The sequence below is a fragment of the Heliangelus exortis genome, chromosome 3, assembly GCF_036169615.1.
Source record: "Heliangelus exortis chromosome 3, bHelExo1.hap1, whole genome shotgun sequence".
Lineage (NCBI taxonomy): Eukaryota > Metazoa > Chordata > Aves > Apodiformes > Trochilidae > Heliangelus > Heliangelus exortis.
Genome location: NC_092424.1, coordinates 16,334,389 through 16,357,733, shown reverse-complemented (window position 1 = coordinate 16,357,733; position 23,345 = coordinate 16,334,389). Strand labels below are relative to the sequence as shown.

General features: G+C 42.8%; 2 protein-coding genes across 3 annotated transcripts in view; one reads left to right on the top strand and one right to left on the bottom strand.

Moving 5' to 3' along the window:
- The window catches only part of RBKS (ribokinase), a 69,725-nt gene extending 53,238 nt beyond the window's left edge, over positions 1-16,487 (top strand). Inside the window, exon 8 of the mRNA XM_071739396.1 lies at positions 15,236-16,487. Coding sequence (XP_071595497.1) covers positions 15,236-15,409 — 174 coding nt within the window. The 3' untranslated portion in view covers positions 15,410-16,487. The remainder of the gene's footprint in view (positions 1-15,235) is intronic.
- On the bottom strand, positions 16,413-23,307 carry MRPL33 (mitochondrial ribosomal protein L33). 2 transcript variants are annotated; one of them, XM_071739404.1, is made up of 4 exons: positions 23,170-23,307; positions 21,766-21,784; positions 18,905-19,011; positions 16,413-16,726 (listed from the first exon to the last, which is right to left on the bottom strand). In XM_071739404.1, the coding sequence occupies exons 1-4, from the start codon at positions 23,189-23,191 to the stop codon at positions 16,677-16,679; spliced, it is 198 nt and encodes a 65-aa protein (XP_071595505.1). In that variant the 5' UTR covers positions 23,192-23,307; the 3' UTR covers positions 16,413-16,676. The 2 variants fall into 2 exon arrangements, with proteins under 2 accessions (XP_071595505.1, XP_071595506.1); XM_071739405.1 differs by lacking the exons at positions 21,766-21,784; positions 23,170-23,307 and adding an exon at positions 21,601-21,629.
- Between the last annotated feature and the right edge of the window lie 38 nt (positions 23,308-23,345).

Genomic DNA, 23,345 nt, shown 5'->3' with positions numbered 1-23,345 from the left:
TTTTTGGAAGAAGCTATTTCCACTTCACATGAAACTAGTACATGAAGCTGAATTAAAATAGCTGTGAGGGATAATTATATAATTCCATTTATATGACACTTTTTTCGTTGGTAGCAGAAGGTTTCACAAACCATTCATAAATTTGCTAAGAATTTCACAGAAAACAATAATATCAATTACACGTATTTTGCAGTTGTGTGTGCAGATGAAGCAGTTTGCCCACTGCTGAAGCAGAATCACAGCTGAGGTGGAACACAGCAGCTGGTTGCAAACACAGCTGTGGGACATGACCAAACAGCATCAGGTCAAAATTGTACTTGAGGTGAAGTGGATGATCCGTGTGATGAACCACAGGATGATCTTGGATCATGGCATCTGCTGCTGCAGGAGCCCTGGACGTGCTGTCCTGAGAGAGGCACACGCAGTCTGGTGACAGGGAAGGCCACGCTGTCCAGGCTGCAGAACAAAGCTCTGCTTTTTTTTGCCCCTTCACCCTCATGCTCCCCCTCCGCTTCTGACAATCACGCAAAGTGTAATTTACAGCACTATTTACATCTATTTACATTTACTAATTATATTCCATTGAAACTGCCAAGGAAAATTTGTCAGAAGAATGTAATTACTCAAAGCTGGAATTTGGCCAGCAGTGAGATTCGTTCCCTTCCATTTTGCAGAAGCACACAGTGGGATCTCACAGAGCCGAGTGCTACAGGAGACAGCTGCAGACCAAGCTGAGCCCCTGGGGTACTGCCCGGGGTCTGCTCAGGGCTTGGTGTGTGCAGGTGGGCTTTGTGGAGGCAGTCAGGCTGCCTGGAGCTCTGGGTTATTCGGGGTCTGTGCTTTAGAGGACTGTCCATGCCAGGCCTCCAACTGGAAGTGGGGCAGCCTGGTGGTCAGTGGCTGCAGCAGGCTGTGAGTCTGCTGGCTGCTACTGGGCCTTGGGGTTTTGCCTTTTTCTGTGGTTGTTCCTTGCAATTGAAGCTGGGCTGACCTGTCTAGGATCCATGCTTTGAAGTGAAGGGCTGGCAAAGGCAGAATCTCTCCTATATGGCTGCAATAGTGGAAAATGGAGTTTTCTCCAACTAGGCAAGCTAGAGCTGCTCTGCTCCTTCCCCTCGCTGTTTCCAGGTTGCAGCACGTAGGTCACTGTGGGGAGGGAAGTATTCTGCCTTTAGTTTTGTAATGTCTGGTTTGCTCCAGAGCCCACTTTGAATCGAGATACTGATTAATATCCACACGTGCTTGTATCAGTTAGGGTGAGTTTCTTAGATTCATCCCATCTGGTCTTTTAAATTCATAGTTCAGTTGCCCTGCTTAAGATCTCTTCATCAGCTTCTACTCTAGGTTTACACATGCCAATGTTTTGTACACAAAAGTCCTGCATTAGCACACTGACAATCAGGAGAGCAGGCGTCTGCATGTCTTAGGCATGGCTCTATTCTCTGTAAAGGCAAATGGAGACACTTGGGCACACAATATTTATATGAAAATTTGGAATCACTTTTCAAATTGGTGCCTCTAGTAATCACAGCAAATCCATGGTCTTCCTTTTCAGTTTCATGGAGAACCCAGACTGATTAACTTCACAATATTTCCAAGCCCAATTGTTAAATTTCCCATATAACTTCTTACACTACCTGCCTGCCTGTGTTTTTTGAATGTAGAGACCTGCTGAAGGAAGCTAAGGAGATCCCAGGTTGAGGTGCCATGCTTATGAACAGGAAACTCATTTATTATAAAATGGATAAAATTAAAATTTTAATCCATACAGGTGTGCCTGAAATTTGACATGTGTATGATTTATTATACATAGTCCTCTGTACAGTGTTCTCAGAGAGGGATTGTAGATACTTTTTGTCATAATCATGAATTTTTAAATTATTTTTTCATGTCAGTTATGCAAAATGCAAGCTCACTGCTGCAATATGAATTTGTCATCACATCTTTTGTGTTCAAATCCTATTGTTTTCCTCCAGTTTCTTACTACAGTATGTCAGATCTGCCTCTTTTACTACAGGACAGGATTAAAAAGGCTGTAGAGTGCTCTCTGAGCAGCTTTGTGTTGAATTCTGAAGATGTTACACAATCTTTGTTTTAATAAAGTCTCATATAAGTGCATAGCTATATAATTTAGATATGTCACAGTATTCAGGCCTGTGCAGTAGTTGTGGTCTAGAAAGTCAGTGTGGTTTAGCAATTTGAACAAAGGACTGGGTAAAAGCTCCAGGGCTCTGCAAAAGACATGCTCTAAATCCTTGGGAGAGTTACTTGTCTTCTTTGTACCCAAATTTATCTATCCATAAGCTGGAGCTGCTATTAATGTATTGCATATAAACCAAGAGAAGTCTGTTAGAGATCAGAAGAGAACCTGGGAGGCCTTTTTCCCATGTTTGTCATATAACCTCAGGCCAGTTGTGCATCTTTGGGGGCTTTGCAATCTCATTGAAGTTCTTCTGCTTGAAGTTGAGAGGTCTTGTCTGTAAAAATGTGGTTTACACTAAAATTCTCTGACTTAGCTGTATCTTCTGGTTTTGAGGAAGCCTGAGCCAAAGGAGTGGACACTGAAATAAAGCCTTAGAATATAAATAAATCCAAAACAGTCCTCCTAATAACAGCAATTCTTTGTCTTCTGGCTTTGTGGCCTAACGTCTGAGGCTCAAGGGGATATAAATACAACACTGTGCAATGACTAATTACTCAAAATTCTGTGCATCAGCAGAAGTGGGACTTGTGGTTGACTCTAATATTATCAAATGCCTTCGCTATTTAATAATCTTGTAGCCGTACATTATTTAGCATGCCATTTGCACAAAGAACAGTGATTTTATTTCAGCTATCTCTCAACAAAGTAAAAATGCAGCTGGTAGTAAATGAAGCATTTGGCAGACAATGTGTCTGATGTACAGTTCTCTGACTTGCTAAGAAGAGAAAAATGTTGTGTGTTTAACCTTTGCCTACCCAAGGATGTAGCAAGAAAGAGTAAAGTGAACAGAAAGGGCAAGGTCTTATCTTTTTCCTTTTTTTTTTTTTCTTTTCTTTTTATTTTCCCTTTCCTCTTATTTTCCTTTTCCTTTTCCTCTTCCTTTTCCTTTTACTTCTTGTTCTTCTTCTTGTGCTTCTTGTTCTTGTTCTTGTTCTTGTTGTTTTTCTTCTTCTTCTCTTCCACCTTCTTCTTCTTTTTTCTTTTTCTTCTCCTTTTTCTTTTTCTCTTTTTTCTTTTTCTTTTTCCTTTTTTTTTCTTTTTCCTCATCTTCCCTTTTTTAAGGGAAGACAGAAAGTTACTCTCGGGCAAACAGCTTATCTATCAGTGGGCTTTATTCACACAGCAATACAGAGTAATTATGCCGAGAGCTCCCATTAGCATCCCACAAACCAGCAGCATAATAGCTTCCTTTCTTTAACATGCAACCAAAATAGGTTAATAAATAAGTTTAGTTCCAGTCATAGCCCACTTTATGACTTGGCCTTCTGCATCCATTGAATTTTGGAACAGAAAAACCATGAGGAATAAGTTAATCTGCCAGACACTCCAATCGACAATCTGTACTGTAAATCTATTTAAAGCTGTATCTATTATGTTCTGAGGTTCAGCTGAACTGTGAAAGGGCACATGACTGAAATCACTGCATTTGAGTTGACTCACAGTTAAGTGTAGATGGCAATTGCTTGGCTCATCACGAGTTTCTGCTTCTGTTTCAGGCCTTCTAAAGACACTTCAGGTTTTGAAGGCTTGGGCAGTGGCCTAAGTGTGTACAGGTATCCAGTGAGGAGAGGAATTGCAAGAGTTGCATCCCTCTGCGTTGGCAGCCAGATGAGAAAAGGTGGAGCAGAATGTGTGTGCCCTCTTTCCCCTTAGAGAACAGAAAGCTGTATTATCTCAATTTTACAGGTAGGAAGAAAGGAACAAAAGTATTATCAGCGAGGTGCTCGGAAACGCTTGCTAAAAATGTCCTGCTCCACGTTACACAGAGAGTTGGGGTGATTGGTCAAAAATTATGCACAGGCATAAATTGTCCCATGCTGCACTCTTAACTTCTAGATGACATTGTCATGGAAGGAAATACTGTTTATCTGCCTGGTAACTGTCTATTTTAATCTGTAAGAACAAACAATCTAAACAAAATGAGCAAACAGAAGCAGGCTTGTACAGAACAGTTTGCAGCCTTGTTTTCCAGTGGAAGATTCCACAGACCACCCAGGCTTTGCTCTAGTCCTTTTCTCAACCACGGAGCATATAATTAAATCCCTCTCCATTCCTGACTCTAAGTGGAAGAGAGCTATAGTCCTGTACAGTTTCTTTCCAGATGGAAATGCATAATTTAACAGAGATACAGCTGACAGGGAGAAGTGGGCTCAAAACAGTATTAGCGTTTGCCACAAATTGCATTAAATTACAAGGAGGTACTTCTTGAAGACGTAGAAGAAAAAAGATTAAACCCAACATTTAGTTTTCTAAATCCCTCCTGAGGTGGCTGAGTGCCATGCAGTGAAAACCTCATGGTAAAACTGAATTTCTGTCTTAGTTTCTTTAGTGGCACCAAGTATTGTGGGGTTTTGCTACAAACCATCAGGGTCAGGTCATGACATTGTGTCATATTGTGTCCAACAGCTTTGTTCTGTCTACATGTATATGTAAGGTTGCTAAGCACCTTACATTATTTACTACTTCTGTACTCACAGCACAAGATAAAGTACTGTTCTTACTGCTGTTTTGTAAGTGGGGAACAAAAGCACAACGGGACTGGCTTGTCAGTGGCAAGTGAACCCACTTCCCTTGAAAAAAAACTGCTCCTCTGTACTTCTCTTCAAAAAGAATTGGGCCTGGAGGGAAAACATTGTCAGAATATCAGCTTTCTCATTTTTAGAACTGGACATCATTGTGGTTGTCCACATAAATGAGAAAGTACTTAGCACAGAGTTGCTTTGCATTGGATGCTTCTTGAAGAGACTGTAAGGAGTTTCTGGAAATGTGCTATGAGAACAGGTGCTCCACTACCATCATACTGAGAAATATTCCAGTTTGGAATTCCAGTTAACCCACTTGATTGGTCTGGACAAAAAAAAAATTGGGGCTCACCTGTGTTCAGAGCAGATCTTGGGCAGCCAATGAATGCACAAAAATCAGTGTCAGTTGTAACCATGCTTAGAAGTCTGGGATATCTGAGTTGCACAAAGGATGGAGAGGAAGGAAGACCAACTGTGTGCAGCCATCCTTTCTAATTAAATTCCTGCTGTTAAAAATAGCTTCTGGAAGCTGGAGCTTCTGGCATATCCAGAGTGTCACCTTCCCAAGTATCTTTTTCTGGCCTGAGATGTAGGAAGTTGAAAATGTGATCCACTGTGTAATAGTGCAGCATATTCTTGGCCAAACTCCTCGTCATTTTTTACCACTTGCATTTTTAGTTAGTTTACAAATGTCATATGCCTCCTTTTTTTCTTTAAAGCTCCAGAACCAGGTATCATCCTGGCTATTGTGGAATGTAACAAAGTCTTCTCAGTTTGTTCCCATCACTTCTAGCTATGGTGAAAGGGAAGGCAAACCTGGATCCTGAGCCCCTTGCCCACTTAGTTACCCAGAAATGCCAATTGCAGTAATGTTGGTATTGAACTAAGACCTGATTTCCCCCAACAGGGTTTTCATTGCCAAGTAGTTTTAACCACTACAGAAACCAGAAAGATTTACGTTGGATTGGTGATATTGCATAATTAGGTTTTCAAAAGAACAAGAACAGAGAAATGAGAATAGTGGGGAAATCAGACTTCTTGCTTTTGCAAATTCTAACCACAGAAAATGCCAGAAGTTATATATTTCTTATCAAGAATAAAGGAGTTATACTTGAGTAGCCTGTTGCATAGAATATACTTCCCTTCAATTAGACAAATGGAGGGAAGCTAAAACTAAGTTTTATGGACTGATGGCAGTAAAGGAATGCCTTTAATGATCAGTTTGCAGTTGAGTGTAATGATTTTGTCACTTTTCTCAGAGTTTTGTTGTGCATGTGTGTGTTTAGAGATATAAAACCAGCCTTAGAAAAGCAAATTCCTGAAATCTGGGCAGTGTTGGTCAACTGCCCAAATGCCTGTAAGGGTGTTGTTTTTATTAATTTCAAAGCACAAGTAGACACAGAAAGACAGGGAAGAGGTAAGGAATGTCTCTGGAAGTTTTGTCCCTCATTACTGGTGTCTGTGATTTTGTTAGGGAAATACTTAAGCAGCCAGTATGTTCATTTTAAAGGGAATCCCACAGAGAATGCCTGTCAGAAGCAGTGCCCTGTGCTCACTTACTGGTAGAGACCATGAGTGAGGTGCAGGAATCCTATTTTCTGCACACCTACCCCATGGGATAAGGGCAACAGGATGAGTGGGCAGCAGAGAGCATCGCTCTGGAGGAGAGCAGCAGTTCTGGCTTGTAGGTCACATCTTGCTGAACTCAGGAGCTACAACTTGAGTACTCACCAGAAAGATTAGACAAACTCAGTAAGAAAAAGAATGCAGGGAGCTGGCAAGAGGACAATGCTAGAGTGAGCTCAGACAAAAAAAAAAAAAAAAAAAAAAAAAAAAAAAAAAAATTAAAAAAAATGCCAAAACAAACCAAAAACCTCCTGAAGTTTGGTGGTTTTTTTCCCTCCAGGATATGTCATTCAGAGGTAGGCGGGAGCAGTGGCCAGCCAACAAAGGCTAGATACTGTGGTTTTGAAAGAGGCACTGGAGCATATGGAGCTTTCGTGCAAAAAAAGAATGTTTTTTTGATCAATTCCAGGCGAGATGGCAGTTGTGTCATTCTGAGTGCATCTCGTCAGATTAGATGGGATCACTAAGAATCTTTTGGCATTTTCACTATAAGACAAAAAAAACCCAACTCATGTAGCTAGTGAAATTGGCCCAGCAAGGAGATTTCCCCTTTTGACTTGGCTGTTAGATTATGGAGTCCTGAACCCATGTCCACCCCTGATGTGATGTGTGCTGGGTTACAGTCAGTGACAATTTGCCAGTTCTCTCCTGGTGAGGAAACCCACTGCCACTATTGCAGTGTTCTGTCAGAACAAGGGGATGTATTCTGGGCCAGGCTTGAGCTCTAGTTTCATTTGTTCATTAAATGAAATTTGTGAATTAACAGATCAGCATGAGCTTTGATAGGAAGAAATTACAAGTTGGCATGAGTGTCACATGAATAATAAAAGGAGCAAAGTACTTCTCAAGGAAGTGAGATAAGTGAGGCTCTTGATTAGAGTAGAAGAGTAGCTCATGTTGTTGGGGCTTGATAAACCAGTTTGAGAAGTACAAATCAACCTTCTAAGGAGCTGCTATATTTAGTTCTGAGCTTCAACCACGACTAATTCCATGCAAGTTCAGACTTTGGGAAAGGTAGATACAGCTCCTGTAGCTTGTTCAAGTGAAAGTCTGTCTTATTTCTGTTAGCAGAGTGTCTGTGTGCTTCCTTGTTGTTGACACATATATATACTGGAGAGTTTCATATTGGGCTGAAATGTAATGAGAATTTTCCAGGACTTTGCTTTCTATGTTGTAAGGTTTCTATATGCACTCCAGCAAAAAAACCCAAAACCCAACCCAAACAAGCATGGGGGATTTCCTCTCCTGCATTTGAGTCTCTCTGTGAGGTATGAACTTTCAGTTAGTTATTTTGTTTCTTTCAGGAGTTACTGGTTCAGTGCTAGTACTCCAGTGTGTAAGAATGAAGTAAATTCGTCACCTCTCATTAAAGCTATCTGGAGTTGAAAGGAGTTTATATGAGCATCATCACTCTGGGTTGTTTCAATGACTCAGAAAACAGAGTGCTCCCTGTGGGTGAATACTTTGTTGGCTTTCTGGGGTTAGTCTGTAACACAGAATAACTTTCTTACCCAGTGCTGAGTGGCATACTGGAATATTATTACCTGGCAAAACAAAGCTCTTCTGTGCTCCCTCCCAGATTTCATCAGCATGTGCTAATAGAAAGCCATCAACTCACAGACACCTTGCAATATTTCTCTTGTAAACAGCAAGGTGGGATCTGTTCTGATCCTGAGAATCTAGCAGGGCTGGGGGCAGTGTGTGCAGTCCACTTACTGATTTTTAATACCTCCATCTTGGGGTTCCCAAACTGTGCCTCATTTCTGAAGGATGGGTGGCTAATGTTATTCCCATTAAAGTCCATGCAGGATAAGGAGCTCTGAACTCAGCCTATGTATATCTCAAAGTGGGTGTTCCTTGCATTCTTGATCTTAAGTTGGGTTCATTTCCCTTCTAATGAAATGAGAGCACTATTACTACCTTCAAAACAGATGCTCTATAGGGGCTTTGAAATGTAAAGCAGGACTGTGTGATATTGCCAAATCTCTAGATACTTCAGCTGTGCTTTTTAGATTACATATGAATTAAAAATTGCAGATTTGTGAATGTTGTATGGTTTATTTCCAGCATTCTCCACAAAGCAGATAACTTTTCAAGGGAATTCATACATCTGTAATACTTGTCACTGATCTTTTTAGAAACAGTGACTAACTTAATGTAGTAGGATGTTTCAGAAAGGAAAGAAAATGCAGACAGGAGGCCTTGTATTGAGATTAATCTCTCAGGAATGCAGGGGGCTAACGGTCAGGCTGATTAATCACTCTTAATGAACCATCAGGAAATCTGTCGGGAAGTGGGTAAAAATTCCTGAAAGCTGATGTGAAGCACTGTGTGGTGTGCTTTGGTTTTGATGTTTCCCAACTGATAGACTACAGTGGGTGTAGTTTAGTTACCTCTAAGCTCTCGAGGCCAGATTAGTGCTGCCCTTTTCAGCTTGAGTAAATGAGGAAGAAATTTTCCCCATGCATGGGCTGTGCAAGTACAGGACAACATAAATGCAAGGAAGTCAGGGGTTGCTCCTTCCTACAGCTTCCCAGAACAGAATCTGGAAAAGATACATCAAGGAAGAGTGATCTTTCCCTCATCCCTCCAGTCTGAGCCCACAGGGTATAGGAGGAAGAGTGCAACAGGCAGTTTTCCCTGGCTGAGCGAGGAGCCAAAGTATTAGGACTTGAATACACAGTTGAGTTAATGAATTGCCTGGTGTTGACCGAGGGTGAGGTTTCACAGTTGGCTTAAGCTGATCCAAGATCATGCTGCTGCTGAAAGGAGTGTTTATAACCTCTTTCTCCTTGGCATTGGACTAGTTATCATGTGGTAATACAGCAGCTTGTTGATCTGGGTGGAAACGAATGTTTTTTGGTCAGTTTTGACTGGCTTAGCCTTCAGACGGGTGAGAGAACTGATCTGTCTCACTGCTTGGCCACACGTGTGCTGGATCTGATGTAGGGGAGGGGATGGGAACACGAGACAAGGATAAAAACATGAGTGGGGACTGAGCCTTTCAGCAGTAACATAAGCGTGGATTGGCTTATGCTGATTATGAAACTGCAGTCTGAATCACTGGAATAAAGACTGCAGTGTCAACCTACGGGGAATGCAAATTAAAATGTGTCAGCTCACACTCCCCCTGTTCTGGAGGAGTGGCTGAATGCAGGTGGCTGGGTGGAAGGAGCACACGGGGGGCAGCAGCAGAGGAGTTCACAGTGGCTTGGTCTGGGGTGTGCAGAGCAGAGCAGACAGAGTTGGTGTGTTCAGGGAGGGCTTAGGTGAAGGAGAAAGGAACCTAGGAGCACCACTGCTATGGATTCTCTCTATATATTTTCCTTTATCTTAGGATAATATATTCTAGCCTGTCTGCTTGACTGCAGACAAGGCTACCAGAGCACAGATCAAGAATGGTAATCCACAGCAGTTGTGGATCCAGACCCCAAGGGTCTGGGCCACAGTGTGCTTCTTCTAGTATTCCTCCTTTCTTTTTAACCCATTTAGCTTTGCAGTGCTTTCCAGCCTAACAGACCTAGCAAGGTGAACTCTGCTATTTGTTTAAGGTTCATTTGTTTTTTCCTGAAAAAATTGGTCGTTCCAGATTAAGGAGGTTTTATCATTTTGTTCTGGTTCAGAACTCCATGCATAGCTATAGGAATAACTGTGCTAGTGGAAAATGGCTTGGTAATTTTCAAATATTTCAGGTTTTAGAGGGTTGTGACCAAAAGTCTGCTCCTGTAAGTAAAGCCATGCAGAGCCCCACCAGTATCTCTAGGGCACCCACAGAGATGGCAATCCTTCCTCACAGAATCAGCAACCAGACACTAGGGGAGTCGTCACTCTTGTTAAGCTCTGAACTTAGCAAATAGCTGGAAGATGTAGAATCAGTTTGATTTCAGGAGAGTTTCAAGATAGTAGAGTTAATTTAATTTAATTTAAAGACTGTCTTAATTCAAACTTTCAAAATATCTCTCCAGTGGAGAGATAGGAAAGGAAAGGTAAGGAAAAATTGGGGAGTGGTAAATTTTAACAGACACACCCCAAATAACAATACAAAAGTCTTGCACAAGCAAATAAATGCAAAAGTAAAAAAATCAGCCAGAAATAAATTTCCAGAAAAAATAAATAATCCAGAATGAAACCACTCTCAATCACTAAAAAGGATAAACAGGGGCTCTTTCAGGGAGAAGACATCATAAAAAAATAGAGGGGGAAAAAAAAAAAGCTCTATAACTGATTAAGCTACTGTTACCAAGTGATATTATACTCCCTGAGCATTTCACCTGAAATTATCTTGTAGCTGACACATAGACCCTCTTGGCACAAAAGTGTCTGAATGTATCCCAAAGGCTGGAAATGTTTCTCCAGTTCCACCACTAATCTTTCACCAAAGAACAGCCCAAGGATTCTTGTAGGGAGGCCTAGGGTTTCCCCAGTTCTGAGGAGTGGATAGAAAGAGTCTTCACTGACAGGTATTTTTGTGTTATGTAGGGCTAATTTGTAGTTTGGGTACAGCGTAGGCAGGGGTACAGCAAGGAATGTTGAGCAGATGTGACAGAAGTGATAACATCCTTAGCATAATCCAGTATCACATGGTTATGGAGTGCTATAAATACAGCAGTTCTCCAAAGCCCAATTCCTTCAACAGAGCTGGGCACCTCTGCACTGCCATGCATTTAGGTGGCACTAAATCAGTATAATCCCTGGGCTTTGCTCATTTGTGCACCACTGGGAATGCTCCTGGGAGACTCTAAGCACCACTGCAAGCAATAGTACTGATTCTACATTATAATGCAGTTTTTGACAGCTTTTGGATTGATGTCTTGATTTATTAACTAAATGAAGAATTTGTTGTTACAGGCATGCCTGATGTTTCTCTTGTGCTGCTATACAACACATCATTCCTTTTAGAACTTGGTAACATGCTCTTACAATGTATTGAAGTGACTGAAACCATGTGATACACAGAGTGTACATGGACTGTGACTTCTTGAAAAATCATCCAAGAGATTCAGTAACAACATCAGGCTCAAGGGGCCATAGCTCCCTCCTGTTCTTCTGTGGTTGCCATTACTCTTTCCCCAAGAGAACAGGCTGGGAGGGTTAAAGCTGAGCAAGAAGTTGCCTTGGAACAAAAGCAGTGCAACTGCTGTGACACCGTGAACTGCAGCTTTTGGCCTCTTGGCCTCCAAATTTTTTTGGTGAACAAGTCATCTTATTGTAAAAGTAAAATGCGTCCTATTATTCTGTGCATGATTGTAAAAGTAAAATGCTTTACTTGCTGGAAAGTCTGTTGAACAATAAATAGAGTTTCCACTTACAAAGCACTTTCCATAAAAAGCTTCTCAGGGCAACATCATATAAAAATAGTTATAATGCAGTTGTGAATCAGCTTCTGACAAATCAGGACTAGCAAAAACTAAGGTATAAACAGAAGTGTTTTTGTGGGTTTTCTCTTCTCTAGAGGCGCAGAATCTTGATCAGTACTGAACTGTAACAAACAAAAAATCCCTTTTTCAGACACACAGGAAAACAAGGATGTTTCAAACTAGTGGCACAGAATATAAATAGGTTTTCTAAACTGCTTCAAAACCATAAAACTTAGTCAAAACCATACCATTTTCACTTTACAACTAGCTATGCCATATCAGAAAATCATTTACATCTAATTCTGTGTTTTGTTTCATACAAACTAGCATCTCCTACTAGGAAAAAGGTTGCAGAAGCTTTATTTTTATTTTTATAGAATGAATTATCTCCAGGCACTCGAGTACATTCCTGGAAGACAAATGCTGAAGAATGTAAAATATATTTTGTCAGTAGGCAGCATAAATGCTCCTTACTGGTTATTTTCAAAATGTATTATTTTTGCAAAGTAAGTTTTATTTCTTTTTTATTTATAGCAGGTTTCGAAACAGCTAAAGGTAAAGCTAATACTAGCTAATCCACAGTTTGGATAATCTTGATTTTGCTCTGAGCCTGTTCCTCCTGCTTTGTGCTGACCTTTTCTGAGTCTCCCAAAGCCAATGTAGTTTAATCCATAATGCCAAAGAGGGAAAGCCTGTTTCTGTAAGCTGAAAAGAGTTCTTATGGCAGCTCCCTTACAGCTGAATCAGTTCTGCTATTGCTCTTTGAGTCATGTTTGACCAGGCACGTCTGCACAGACCAGGAGCAGGGCTGAACAGGGTATCTGCATAATGAGACTGATGTATGCCTCTGCTTTCAATGTAGTGGCTCCTGTATTGAAAACATCACACACAAAACATTTACTTACCAGCAGCTGAAGTTATGGTACCTTAGGGTCTGCAGTTGCTGAGCTTTAAAGATACTGACTGCTTCAGCCTAAATGTATGGGAAGTAGGGATTTCAGTGACAGTTTACTGGCATGAAATCCTTCTGTATATTCTCATAATCTCTTCTCTTGCAAAAAACCAAACCAAAGCAAAACTAGGGGGGGCCTTTTTCCATTCTGCAAGGAAGTCTGCTGTTCACTCCCTTTTCCACTTTTGTAGTTATTTAGCATAGTTCAGCCTCATCAAAAGGAAGATCTACATCCATCTCACAACCTCAGAGCATTGCCTACAAATGCAGAGGCACAGTAAAGTTGAAGGGAGAACTTAGATTCCATCTTGCTGTCATCCAAACTAAGACCTGGGTGATGTGGGGTTAGTCTTTTTTTTTCCCAATAGAAAAAGTGCAGCAATTATTTTAGGCAATAGTTAGTTACCTCCATTTTTTAAAATGTTGAAGGAGACCGTGCCCCTGCTGGGCAATGATTTCTGCTGTTAGGGACCAACTATTCTGAGTATTCCTCATTAAAATAATATTTCGCCACTTCTATTACTCAGTGGTCACTTTATGAGAAATATTTGATGTAAAAATGATGACTTGTAGCTAGAGCTACATCATACCAGATCTGCTTGCTGAAATTCTACTGATGTCTAAACCAGCAGCAACAAAATAGCTATAATAGTTAATCATGCACTGATCAGATTATAAACCCTGAGATGGGCTGGAGATTTTTTGTATTATGCATCAGACAAAAGCTGCTGGCAATGCTTAACTAGCAGTCACCTGCTCCTGCTCCACCTGCCATTGTGGGAGCACTCTGGAAACCAGAAGAGAGACAAAAGCTCAACAGAAACTGACAAAAACCTTCACCTGCCCCTTGTATGTTCAGGAATACGGAACTGTTGAAACAGGTGGTGCCACAGCTGCCTGCTGGGGTACAGCATTGCTTCTTAACTTGTCCTTTGCCAGGCAGCATTCCATCCTGCCCCGCTGGGAAGGCGATTGGCAGACGAGGTCCAAACTTCAGGCTAAGTGAGAGTTAAGCTGGGAGTTTCCTGCCTGGGGAACACCAATGCAAACAGCTGCTGGGGAAGGGCTGGGCAAGGAGAGAGAGCCAAGGCACGGCCTGACCACCCCTACCCTGCGCTCACCCCCCTTGGAATTGCCAGCCTGCTCTGCCTGGTCAGCTTCTTGTAATGCTACCAACAGATTTCTCTGGAAATGGCAGGGTATTTTTTTCATGCTGGTCTGATACTATATTCAGCTGATTTTAGGGTAAGTAGTAGTTTAACACCGAGAACGCTAGAACTCAAAACTGGAAAATTACTTCCTAGCCTTAACTTCCAGTTTTAAATTTTGCTCAGCTATCTTAACTAACTTTTTCCAGGCCCTTTGCTCTTGTCTCATGACTCTTGGGGCCTGTTTTTTCCAACTACACAGCAAAACGCCTCAGGGGAAATAGTCCTTATGCTGGTTCTTGAGAGAAATAAAGTATTACCAGTGTGTCCAGTGTAACACTTTTGCTGGTATACAAATATAACTAAAAACCAGGGAGCTTAGAACCAGTTTTACAGTACAAATAACAATTGCTATCAGTGATTTAGAAATCAAGCCAGTTTCAGAGGGGCAGGGGGAAGGAACACTGAAATGAAATGGCAAATCAAGTTTTAAATTATTTATTTTGCCAGTTGTTTGGGACACTCCAGAGCAGTGAACATTGCAAAACAAGAGTTATTGTTAAAAAGCACTCAGGAGGTGAACAGTTGCAGTTCTGGGCTGGTCAGTGCAGAACTAGTGGTGTCTGGGCTTGTGGGTCAGAGCACACCAGGGCACAGCCAGGGCCCATGTGGGGGAAGCATTTTTCCTGTTTGCTGGGGACTTGCCCAGCATGGGCACAGCACTGGGCAGCTCCAGGGGAGGCACAGCCTGGGGACTGGTGGCTCCAAAAGGCTGTGGCTGCCAGAGCTCCAGGTGAATGTCACTGTCCTTTGCCCCCACAATCAAAGTCAACACAGGTGGCAAAGCTTGCCCTAGGAGTAAGAGTGGGTTTTGTGATACACACAGCATAGCCCTTCATTAGTGGGACCCTTTTAATGAGAGATAGCCAAGTTCTGGAGGCATCAAAATGTATCATTCTGCAACTAGGAATTTACAGACACCACAAACCACATGGCTTTATTTTTTTCCCCTTTTCTCTATCCCTTCTACCACTGCCCTTTATGAAAAACAGAAGTTAAATGAGAGAAAAATAGGTTTAATGAAACATTCAGGTTGAGAAATCCAAATCAGGCACTCCAACAACAGGAAGTTTCAAAAGCAGTGTTTATAACAGCACGTTGCTGAACTATAGCACACTTACCCTTCTTTTTGTTTAAGTTTAAGCCATATCATAGTGTGTACCAGGATTCAACAGCTGGGCACAGAGTATTGTATCGTTAGTGTAACATGGCAGAATTTGCTGGGCATAGAAAAGCGAATTGAACTCAGCTCCTGAAAAATTTCCTGACCCCTGCAATCAGTGTTGCAACTTTCCTCTTTCCAGTAAACACATCTGAATTGTTTCTCCATTCAAGTATGCTTCAACCTGTTTGTTATTCTGTTCTAGGGAGCTGGAGACAGTTTTGTGGGAGCACTTGCCTTCTACCTGGCATACTATCCCGAGTTATCCATGGAGGAAATGATCAGGAAGTCAAACTGCATCGCATCAGTGAGCGTCCAGGCATCGGGGACACAATCTTCATATCCTTACAGGAAGGACTTGCCTCAGGACCTTTTCTAATTGCCATTGTCTAGCTCAATGCACTGATTTTATCTTAGCCCAGACAGAATTATTCTCCTGACTACACCAAGGTTCTCCTCTGCTGACTGGAAAGACCAGGAAAGTCTCTGCTTCTGGAGGAATCCTGCTAGTTCCTGATCTACAGCAGTAAGATGGGGTGAGGGGGGTGGGTCTTCCACACACAGCCCAGCAGCTCCCTCTGGCCTCACACACAACCATCAGGCTTGTGGCCACCCCACACAGAGCACCACGCTGAGCCACACAGGGATGACAGTAAAATGTCTGGAGCGTACTGGGCTCCTGGTAGTACTTTTAACTTCACCTGATTTTATCAGAACTGCTGGTGTGCAATGCCAGCTCGAGCAGCAGAGCTTTAGCTGTGAGGCTGCAGCTTGAGTCCTCAGCTGCTAACACCAAGGCCAGCACTTGGCTGGTAAGGAGGCCCCATCCATCAATCCCTGCCCCACCTATTCCCAGTGCTTCCATCACTGGCTGCAGCACTGCACTGTGCACTCCTGCCAGACCGGGGCAGAAGACTGGACAGAGGATGAGTACTGTTAAGGTAGACTCTGAAAAATGTTTCCAGCTACAGTGCTCTTAAATGAAGGTGGGCTAATTAAAGAAAAGCTTCCAACATCAGACAGAGAACCACTCTCACTATTTCTTCACAAGGCACAGAAATCCAGAGGTGAAAAGTCCATGCTTCTTACCTGATTGAAAATAGTACAGCCCTTATAGCTTATCCAAAAGCTCATCTTATTTCACCAGCCTCCCTACTGGTTCTTCCTTGCCCAGGCAGGAGCTGGTGCAACACAAACCCCTGCAAGGAATGACACCAAGTTGTGGTCACTACTGTTGAATCTGTGGGCTGGTAGGTTAGAAAAACTTGCAGTCCTGCCATTGAATTCCTGCTGTGGAAAATGTTAATTTTTATTGCCTTATAAAACAATAGTTCCTTTGAAGATTACAGCCTCTTTCACAATGGAAAACACAGACAATGGGATTTGCTATTTAATTTTTTTAATTGAGTACTGCAAAAATAACTCAAAAGATAAATAAATGTTACTGTGATGATCTATGTTCAGACATTAAGAATTTTCTCTCTCTGCATTGTTTTGTTCACAATGGCCTTCAAATCACAGGAGACGGTGATCCCAGTTCATTTCCTCTCTTTTCAGCCCATGTTGCTGGATTTCTGAATCAGCACTCACACCGTCCTCCCCCCAGACCATCCCCTCCTCATGCATAAATCAAGCCTGGTCATTGTTCAGAGAGAGCGGATTTTTTTCTTCTCTGTGAAGAGGACACGTTGTTTTGCTGTAGAGGGGGAAAAAGAGAATCTGTTAAGAAGCCTGAAGTGTTAAAAAGCAATTCCACTAACCTACAGCCCTTCCTCCTGACTGCCTTCACTGCTCAGATGAGCACGAAGCAACTGACTGGCACAGCGCTGCCGTTAAGCAAGTCTTGAAAGAGTTTAGTAGTGCTTTCCCTTAACCACACGTAATTTTTAGTTCCTAAGAGGTCCATTTACCTCTGTGAAAATAAGTATCAGGATTTGAGTGGCTGAAAACATTCAGCAGCTGCTGTGTGACTATTCTGAGTCACAGCTGCTCGATGCAGGGACAAAAATAGGTTCTTACTGCTTTCTACTACTCAGCTTCAGAGCCCAAACAACTGCAGCCAATGAGCTGGATCTAACTGGGCTCCCAGCCTGACTGAAAAGTTGATTTGGTGTCCTGCAGGTCTCTCACTGAGGCACAAACTGACCCTGCCTCCAATGCCTGATGCAGGTGTTAGCAAAGTCAGGTCAGCTACAGATTAAACAAAGTAAATACATTACTAAACAAGTTTTAAAATATCAAAGCAAAGCTTTACAATCTCACTAGACAAGCACTGATGTTCCATTGAACTTCATCATACAAATTCTTTTGAAAGCTGGGCAACAGCAAACCACACATTAGCAAAAACTCTTCTTCCACTTAAGTTTCGCTTTAAGAAATATTGCAACTTAGTAACACACTCTGTTGCCGTAGTTGGGAGGTAGTGAAACTTGGGCACTACTACCGCTGCTTCACTAAAAAGATTCTCTCTGTGGAGGTCCCAGGTTTTTGAGAAGTAAAAAACATAAGGTGAAAATGCATGCCAAGTGAAAATGCTTCCCAACATATTCCTGATGTGAGTTGGTATCTAGACTCAAATTTACTTTCCTTCACACATGCAGCACTTTCTCACATCAATTTCTCACTTATGCTCTACTACAGGCTACAAAGATCAGAGCTTTTTTCTTTATTACTTCCAATTTTGAACTTCAACAACCTACTACATGTTCTGCAACATAAGTGCCACATAGCCTGAGTTCTCCACGCTTTTCACATTTCTTACAAGTTGTGAAGCTTCTGGAGTCTTTGTACAATATTTCAATCCAGTAAATTAAAATTTTCTTATTGAAGAAAACAATCCCATTGATCTCCCATTCCCTTTCTGTATAGAATTCAAAATGCAAACTACCACCTCTGTCAGCATGAGTGCTTTGATGAGAACTTGCCATTTCTCTGGTAGCTCCTTCACCTGCCATAAGGCTCCCATACTGTTAGATCTGAGCATTAAAAGGTTTGTCATCTACCAAGAACATAAAATTAAATGAAAAAAATAAGCTTGAACCACATAACTACTGCCCATGCAGTATGTTACCTACTTAGAGCTGTTTAATTAACACACTTCTTTATTCTATAGATTAAACCAGCATTTTTTGCATTAACTCCCCCATGCTATTTCTCACATGGCCTGGTTTTAATTCTGAGTTTCCCCAAACTAAGCTTTCTAATGATAAATTAAGTGTTTTAATGTTCTTCCTCCAGAAACTTGAGCTCTCAATCACCTTTCAAAAAGTTTGCTGAACAAAAGGCATCTTGGCAATTGCTCTAACCCCCCCAACAGCAGATTCTTAAAAAGGAGAAAATTTGCAAGGACCTGAGAAACATAAAAGAACCCACAAACTGTCATCTGGAAAGCAGGATCATTTGTGAAGGAGCAAGAACTTGTGTTTATTTCTTTAAAAGAAAAGGTCCATTTCATAAGTGGTGGTTAGAATGTATTGTCTAGATCATCCATGACCAATTAACAGAACACTTCTATCAATACATCGTGGCTGCTTCTTGGAGGTAGCACAGTCTAGCTAACCACACAAAGAAAAAGAATGAAAGAACTCATGTGTCACTTTGCTTTGCCACTGACATGTGGCATGGCTGTCATCAAAGACTGATGTGTCTGGAAAGTCATTACTTTGTTTCAGTGCTGCGATCTATATAATGAGGGTAATATTTACTTCCCACTGGAATGTCATGAAGAAAAGCAACGGTAGTCATCTGAGTATGAAACATGTTACGACATACTTTGGTTAGATGGGAAAATTCCTGTTATATAAAAACCTTTTACCCCCCACAGTCAGAGAAGCTTATACAAAGCAGGCTGAAATCATCCCTGAGCTCCTCTTACCAATGGGATCATATTTCAGCAGGACCAGTTTTTCCTGCAGTCGGAGTCTCCTGATGTTGAAACCGTAGCCCGTCTCCGCTGCACTCTTCATCCTCACCAAAACGTATCTGAAGTCACAAGGAATGTCTCAAGTGTCACAGGGGCACCATCAAATGGACAGGTTTTTATCAGGAACAATTTGGCACAATCACTCTTACATAATATACTTTATCTTAACTTCCTGTATGTTCTGGATGGGAGTTTTAATACCATATGCTAAACTTACAATACAAAGAACCCACTATAAACCATAAATTCCAGCATCGAGTTTCACTAAATGACTCCTACACAGAACACAAGCCCAGAGAAAGGTAGCTTCTCTCCAAAACAGTAAGGGAGGATGAAGAAAAACAGGCAGGAAAGATTTAAAAAAAAAAATAAAAAAAATTAACATACAATTGTGTCACTATGGCTTAAAAGAAAATGGCAAGAGAGGAAGGATGATGGTAGTTGAAGATGCTGGGGCTGTAGATAACGCTTTATCACAGACCATCACTTCCACATGCAGAGAGGAACCAGAGCAGATAGGCTGGAACAAGAGGCATACAAAAAAAGCAGCAGGGCCCCTTGGCACTGTCCATCCTGCTAGAGATTCAGGGCTTGACATTAACCTGGCCACAGGAACTCCCTTCCCCATTGGAGGGCTCTCAGTTTGTGGAGCAAGCCAGCAGCAGCTGCAGGGAGCAGGCCAAGCCAGGAGACTGAGAAAGTCACCACCATGTCTGCTGTGGAAGTATTCCAAAATCTACACAACTTCCCAGAAACGGGGCGTCTTCTGAAGTTTCAAAAGAAAGGTCAAACCAGTCTGTAAATTATATCTTTCATTTCCACTGTAATAGAGAGATGGATACATCTCTGCATGTGGGCATTCAATTAATTTGCCTTGATTTTCTGGCTGCTAATACAAAATGGTCTGTTAAATTAACCTTGAAGACACCCATTTTTCCTCACTTGTGCTGTTCTTACCAGTGTACTTCCTTGAGCTCTCCCTTTTCCACTTTGCCATCTAATTTACTCCAAGTTCAAAATAAACAGAAAAGCACTGGATTCCCTCAGACCAACTGACCAACCACAGTCCAAAGATTGTCCCTGAGTACTGTCCTCTGCTTTACACTACTGCAGGTGTGGTCTGTAGCACCACTAACCACACAGACTCTTTCCCCTATACCTCACCCACTTCCTCAAAGCCTCTGTGCAGTTTCCCCTTTCTGCGGGAATCAGTGGTATCGGTATGACCAGGCCTTGAAATTCTTGTGCACCACAGATTTGAGGCCAAGCCCTTTCTCAACAAAGCACCTTGTTCAAGACACTTGCTGCCCAATGAGGAAATGTAACCAGGAGCAGAGGTAGAAAAGAAAAATGGAAAGCTCTTGGCAAATGGGGAGAAAACCCAAGGGGATCACAGAATGGCTTAGGTTGAAAGGGACCTTTGAGATCATCTACTCCAAACTCCCTGCCATGGGCAGGGACACCTCTCATCTAGATAAGGTTGCTCAAAGCCTCACACACCCTGCTCTTGAACACCTCCAGGGAGGGGCACCCACAACTTCTCTGGACATTCTGTTGCAGAGTCTCACCACCCTCATCCTGAAGAACTTCTTCCTAATACCCAGGCTAAACCTAGTCTCCTTCAGTTTAGAACCATTTCCCTTTGTCCCATCATTGGACACTTTTATGAGAAGTCCCCCTCTATCATTCCTGTAGGTTCCCTTCAGGGACTGGAAGAAATAATATAAGGAGATAACATGTTCCTGAAGTATGTATGGAACTATACAAAGCACAGGGAAAAAAACATCATGGGAAAAAAAAAAAAGGAGGGGGAGGGGGGCTGGGCATAATAATCGCTACATTGACATTAGGAACACCCTTGTACTTTTTCACCTCAAGGAACCATCCTGCTTTCTTTGTTTCTGTAAAGAAGCAACAGTAGAATCCTGAGATATCAAACTGTTCTTTTTCCTGTCAGGCACATACTTGAGAAGAGCTTGCTTCATTTCAGTAACAGGAGAACCTCTTCAAACCCAGAAAGTGGTTAGTACTAGCTCTGTTAGGGGGCACTTTTTAAAAAAAATAAAAATAAAAAAACCCAGATGTACACAGACCATTGGCTCAAGGTTGTGCAGTACCAAATGTAACACACTTGCACAGAATGGAACTTCTGAGAATCTGAAGACAGGGATTTGTCTAGCTAATTTTCTTCCAATTAGCATTCTGGATGCAACTCATTGTCTCCACATGATCCTTGCATCCACACTGCAAGACTAGTTATGTGCTGAAAGGAATTATTCCTTCCTTTCCAACCCTTAAAACAGCAGCTTTCTATGGACTTTCTAAAGGACTGTGACTAAATTTCTTCCAGAGCCCACTCACACCTTTCCTGAGCTGAACTACACTGCAAATCATGATGCCCAGAGCACTGACTGCACCCTGCCCACTCCTCGTGTACCAGCATACTGCCCTCCTCAGCTAACTGTGAAAGTTAACAAGAGGAAGATGATGTAGATAACTTAGAGCACCTCTTTAATCATAAAGCTCAGCTTCCTTCCCCTGCACACAGTGCTTTGGATATTACAGCTCAGCATGACAGCCCATAGCACAGCACCTACATATCCTGCAATGTTAAAACCTAGGGTTTTTTCACACCATTCTGGACTTACCTGTGAAAAGACATGCAAGCAGGACAGAGAGGATTCAGCTAGACTCAAGGACTGCAATTCCCTCAGGTATATTAAAAAGTTCTAGGGAAGCCTAATATATAGTAAAGTTACCTAAAGATGTAGGGTGGAAGCAGAAATTTAAAATAGGGTGAAAACATCACTTACTTAGATTTGCTCTTGGCCACTGTTGGGGTTTTTTTCAGCATGGAAAAAAAAGAAAAACGGTTATTATTTTTACCTTGTTTCCTTTATATGGAAAATATAAAGATTAGGAGTTGTGCCTGCATGCCCTTGCATCAACCACAGATAAGACCGTGCAAAGAGATTTACTGTCACAAAAGAAATGTCCCTTGTTCTTCCCTTTCTGTGGTCCCAGTTGCCTGCTCTCTTCTGCCACACAACTTCTACAAGTGTCTGTCTAACTGCAGCACCAACTGCAACCGATTGCACCTGTTGCATCCTTCAGAATTTTTCAATATGAAGCTTCAGTGGTGAACATGAATCCAATAAACACATACACAGTTAAATAAACACTAACACTGCTGGTGAAAACTGCAGTCCTACTCTCCCTTGCTTGCTTATGCCCACCACTGCTCTGGCTCCTGCAGTAGTTGCCTGACACAAAGGTTTGTGTGACCATACCCAAACCAGAGAGCTGTTCTCATATGACAGCCTCACAAGCCTGGGGTTAATTAGCCCCCTGATCTAACCTACCACACAGAATGGAATGAGCAGAATTTTTTTTTTTTTTTTTTTTTACCTCAGTGAATTTAAAGTAATCATAAATCTACGGGATAGATAAATAAAACAAAAAACAAACAAACAAAAAACCCCCAAAACAGAATGAAACAAAACCCAACTCTTCACGATGTGAAAAACTTCTCATCTGTATTCTGTCTATGCGACTCTCACTTAGGCCACCGTGAGCTTCTGGCCAAGCTCCTCTCGCACTGTTCACCACACCCCAGACATTTCCAATAGGGTTATGAGCACATTTCTCACCTCATACTCCCCCTGCCACCCGACTCCCTGTTTTTCCATTCATGAGCTGTAATTTCCTGACCTCATGTCTGAGTTCTGCTTCCCTCGAGTTCCCCTAAGCCCCCTCTCACAGGGCCAGCGTTCTGCCAAGGTCATGGCTCACAAGGAGCCCCTCGGCTTCTCCGCCCAGCCCCGCTCTCCTTTGACACCCCCTCCCCCGAAGCCGACCCCCGGCAGGGCATGAGGCGGCCGCTCGGGCTCAGGTGCTGAGGCGGCGCCGCTGAGCCGGGGACAGCGCAACGGCCTCGCGCCCTCCAACGACTGCCGTGCCCCGGCACGAGGCGGCGCGGGGCACGCCGGGAGCTGTAGTCCCGGTCCCGGGGCTGCCGGGAGACACAGACCCCGCGGCCCGGGCTGTTGGGGGAAGGGGTGGGGGAAGGGAAAGCGGCGGTGGTGGCGGTGCTGCCGCCTGGGCTCACGCACGCCCCCGGGCCCTCTCATCTCATCTCATCTCCTCTCCTCTCCTCTCCCCTCCCCCGCGCCTGCCGCCGCTTCCCGCCCCGCCGCGCTCCTCCCTGCGCCACTCACACGTAGCCACCGTTAGGAACATATCGCCGGTGCCCACGGAGCCGCCCCGCCGCGACCCCTCCCCCTCTGCCACTGCCCGGCAGAAGCGCTTCCGGGGCGGGGCCGCTGCCTGTCCGCCTGGCGGGGCGGGGGCTACTGGAAGGGGCGGGGCGCGGCGACCGTTAACGGCTGCGGGA

Excerpts from the sequence above, each read along its gene's own strand:
- MRPL33 (XM_071739404.1), bottom strand. The coding sequence starts at position 23,191 with ATGTTCCTAACGGTGGCTACGT. Across the intron at positions 16,727-18,904 it reads GCTGAAATATGATCCCATTG|CAAAACAACGTGTCCTCTTC; the intron begins GTAAGAGGAGCT and ends CCCCCTCTACAG.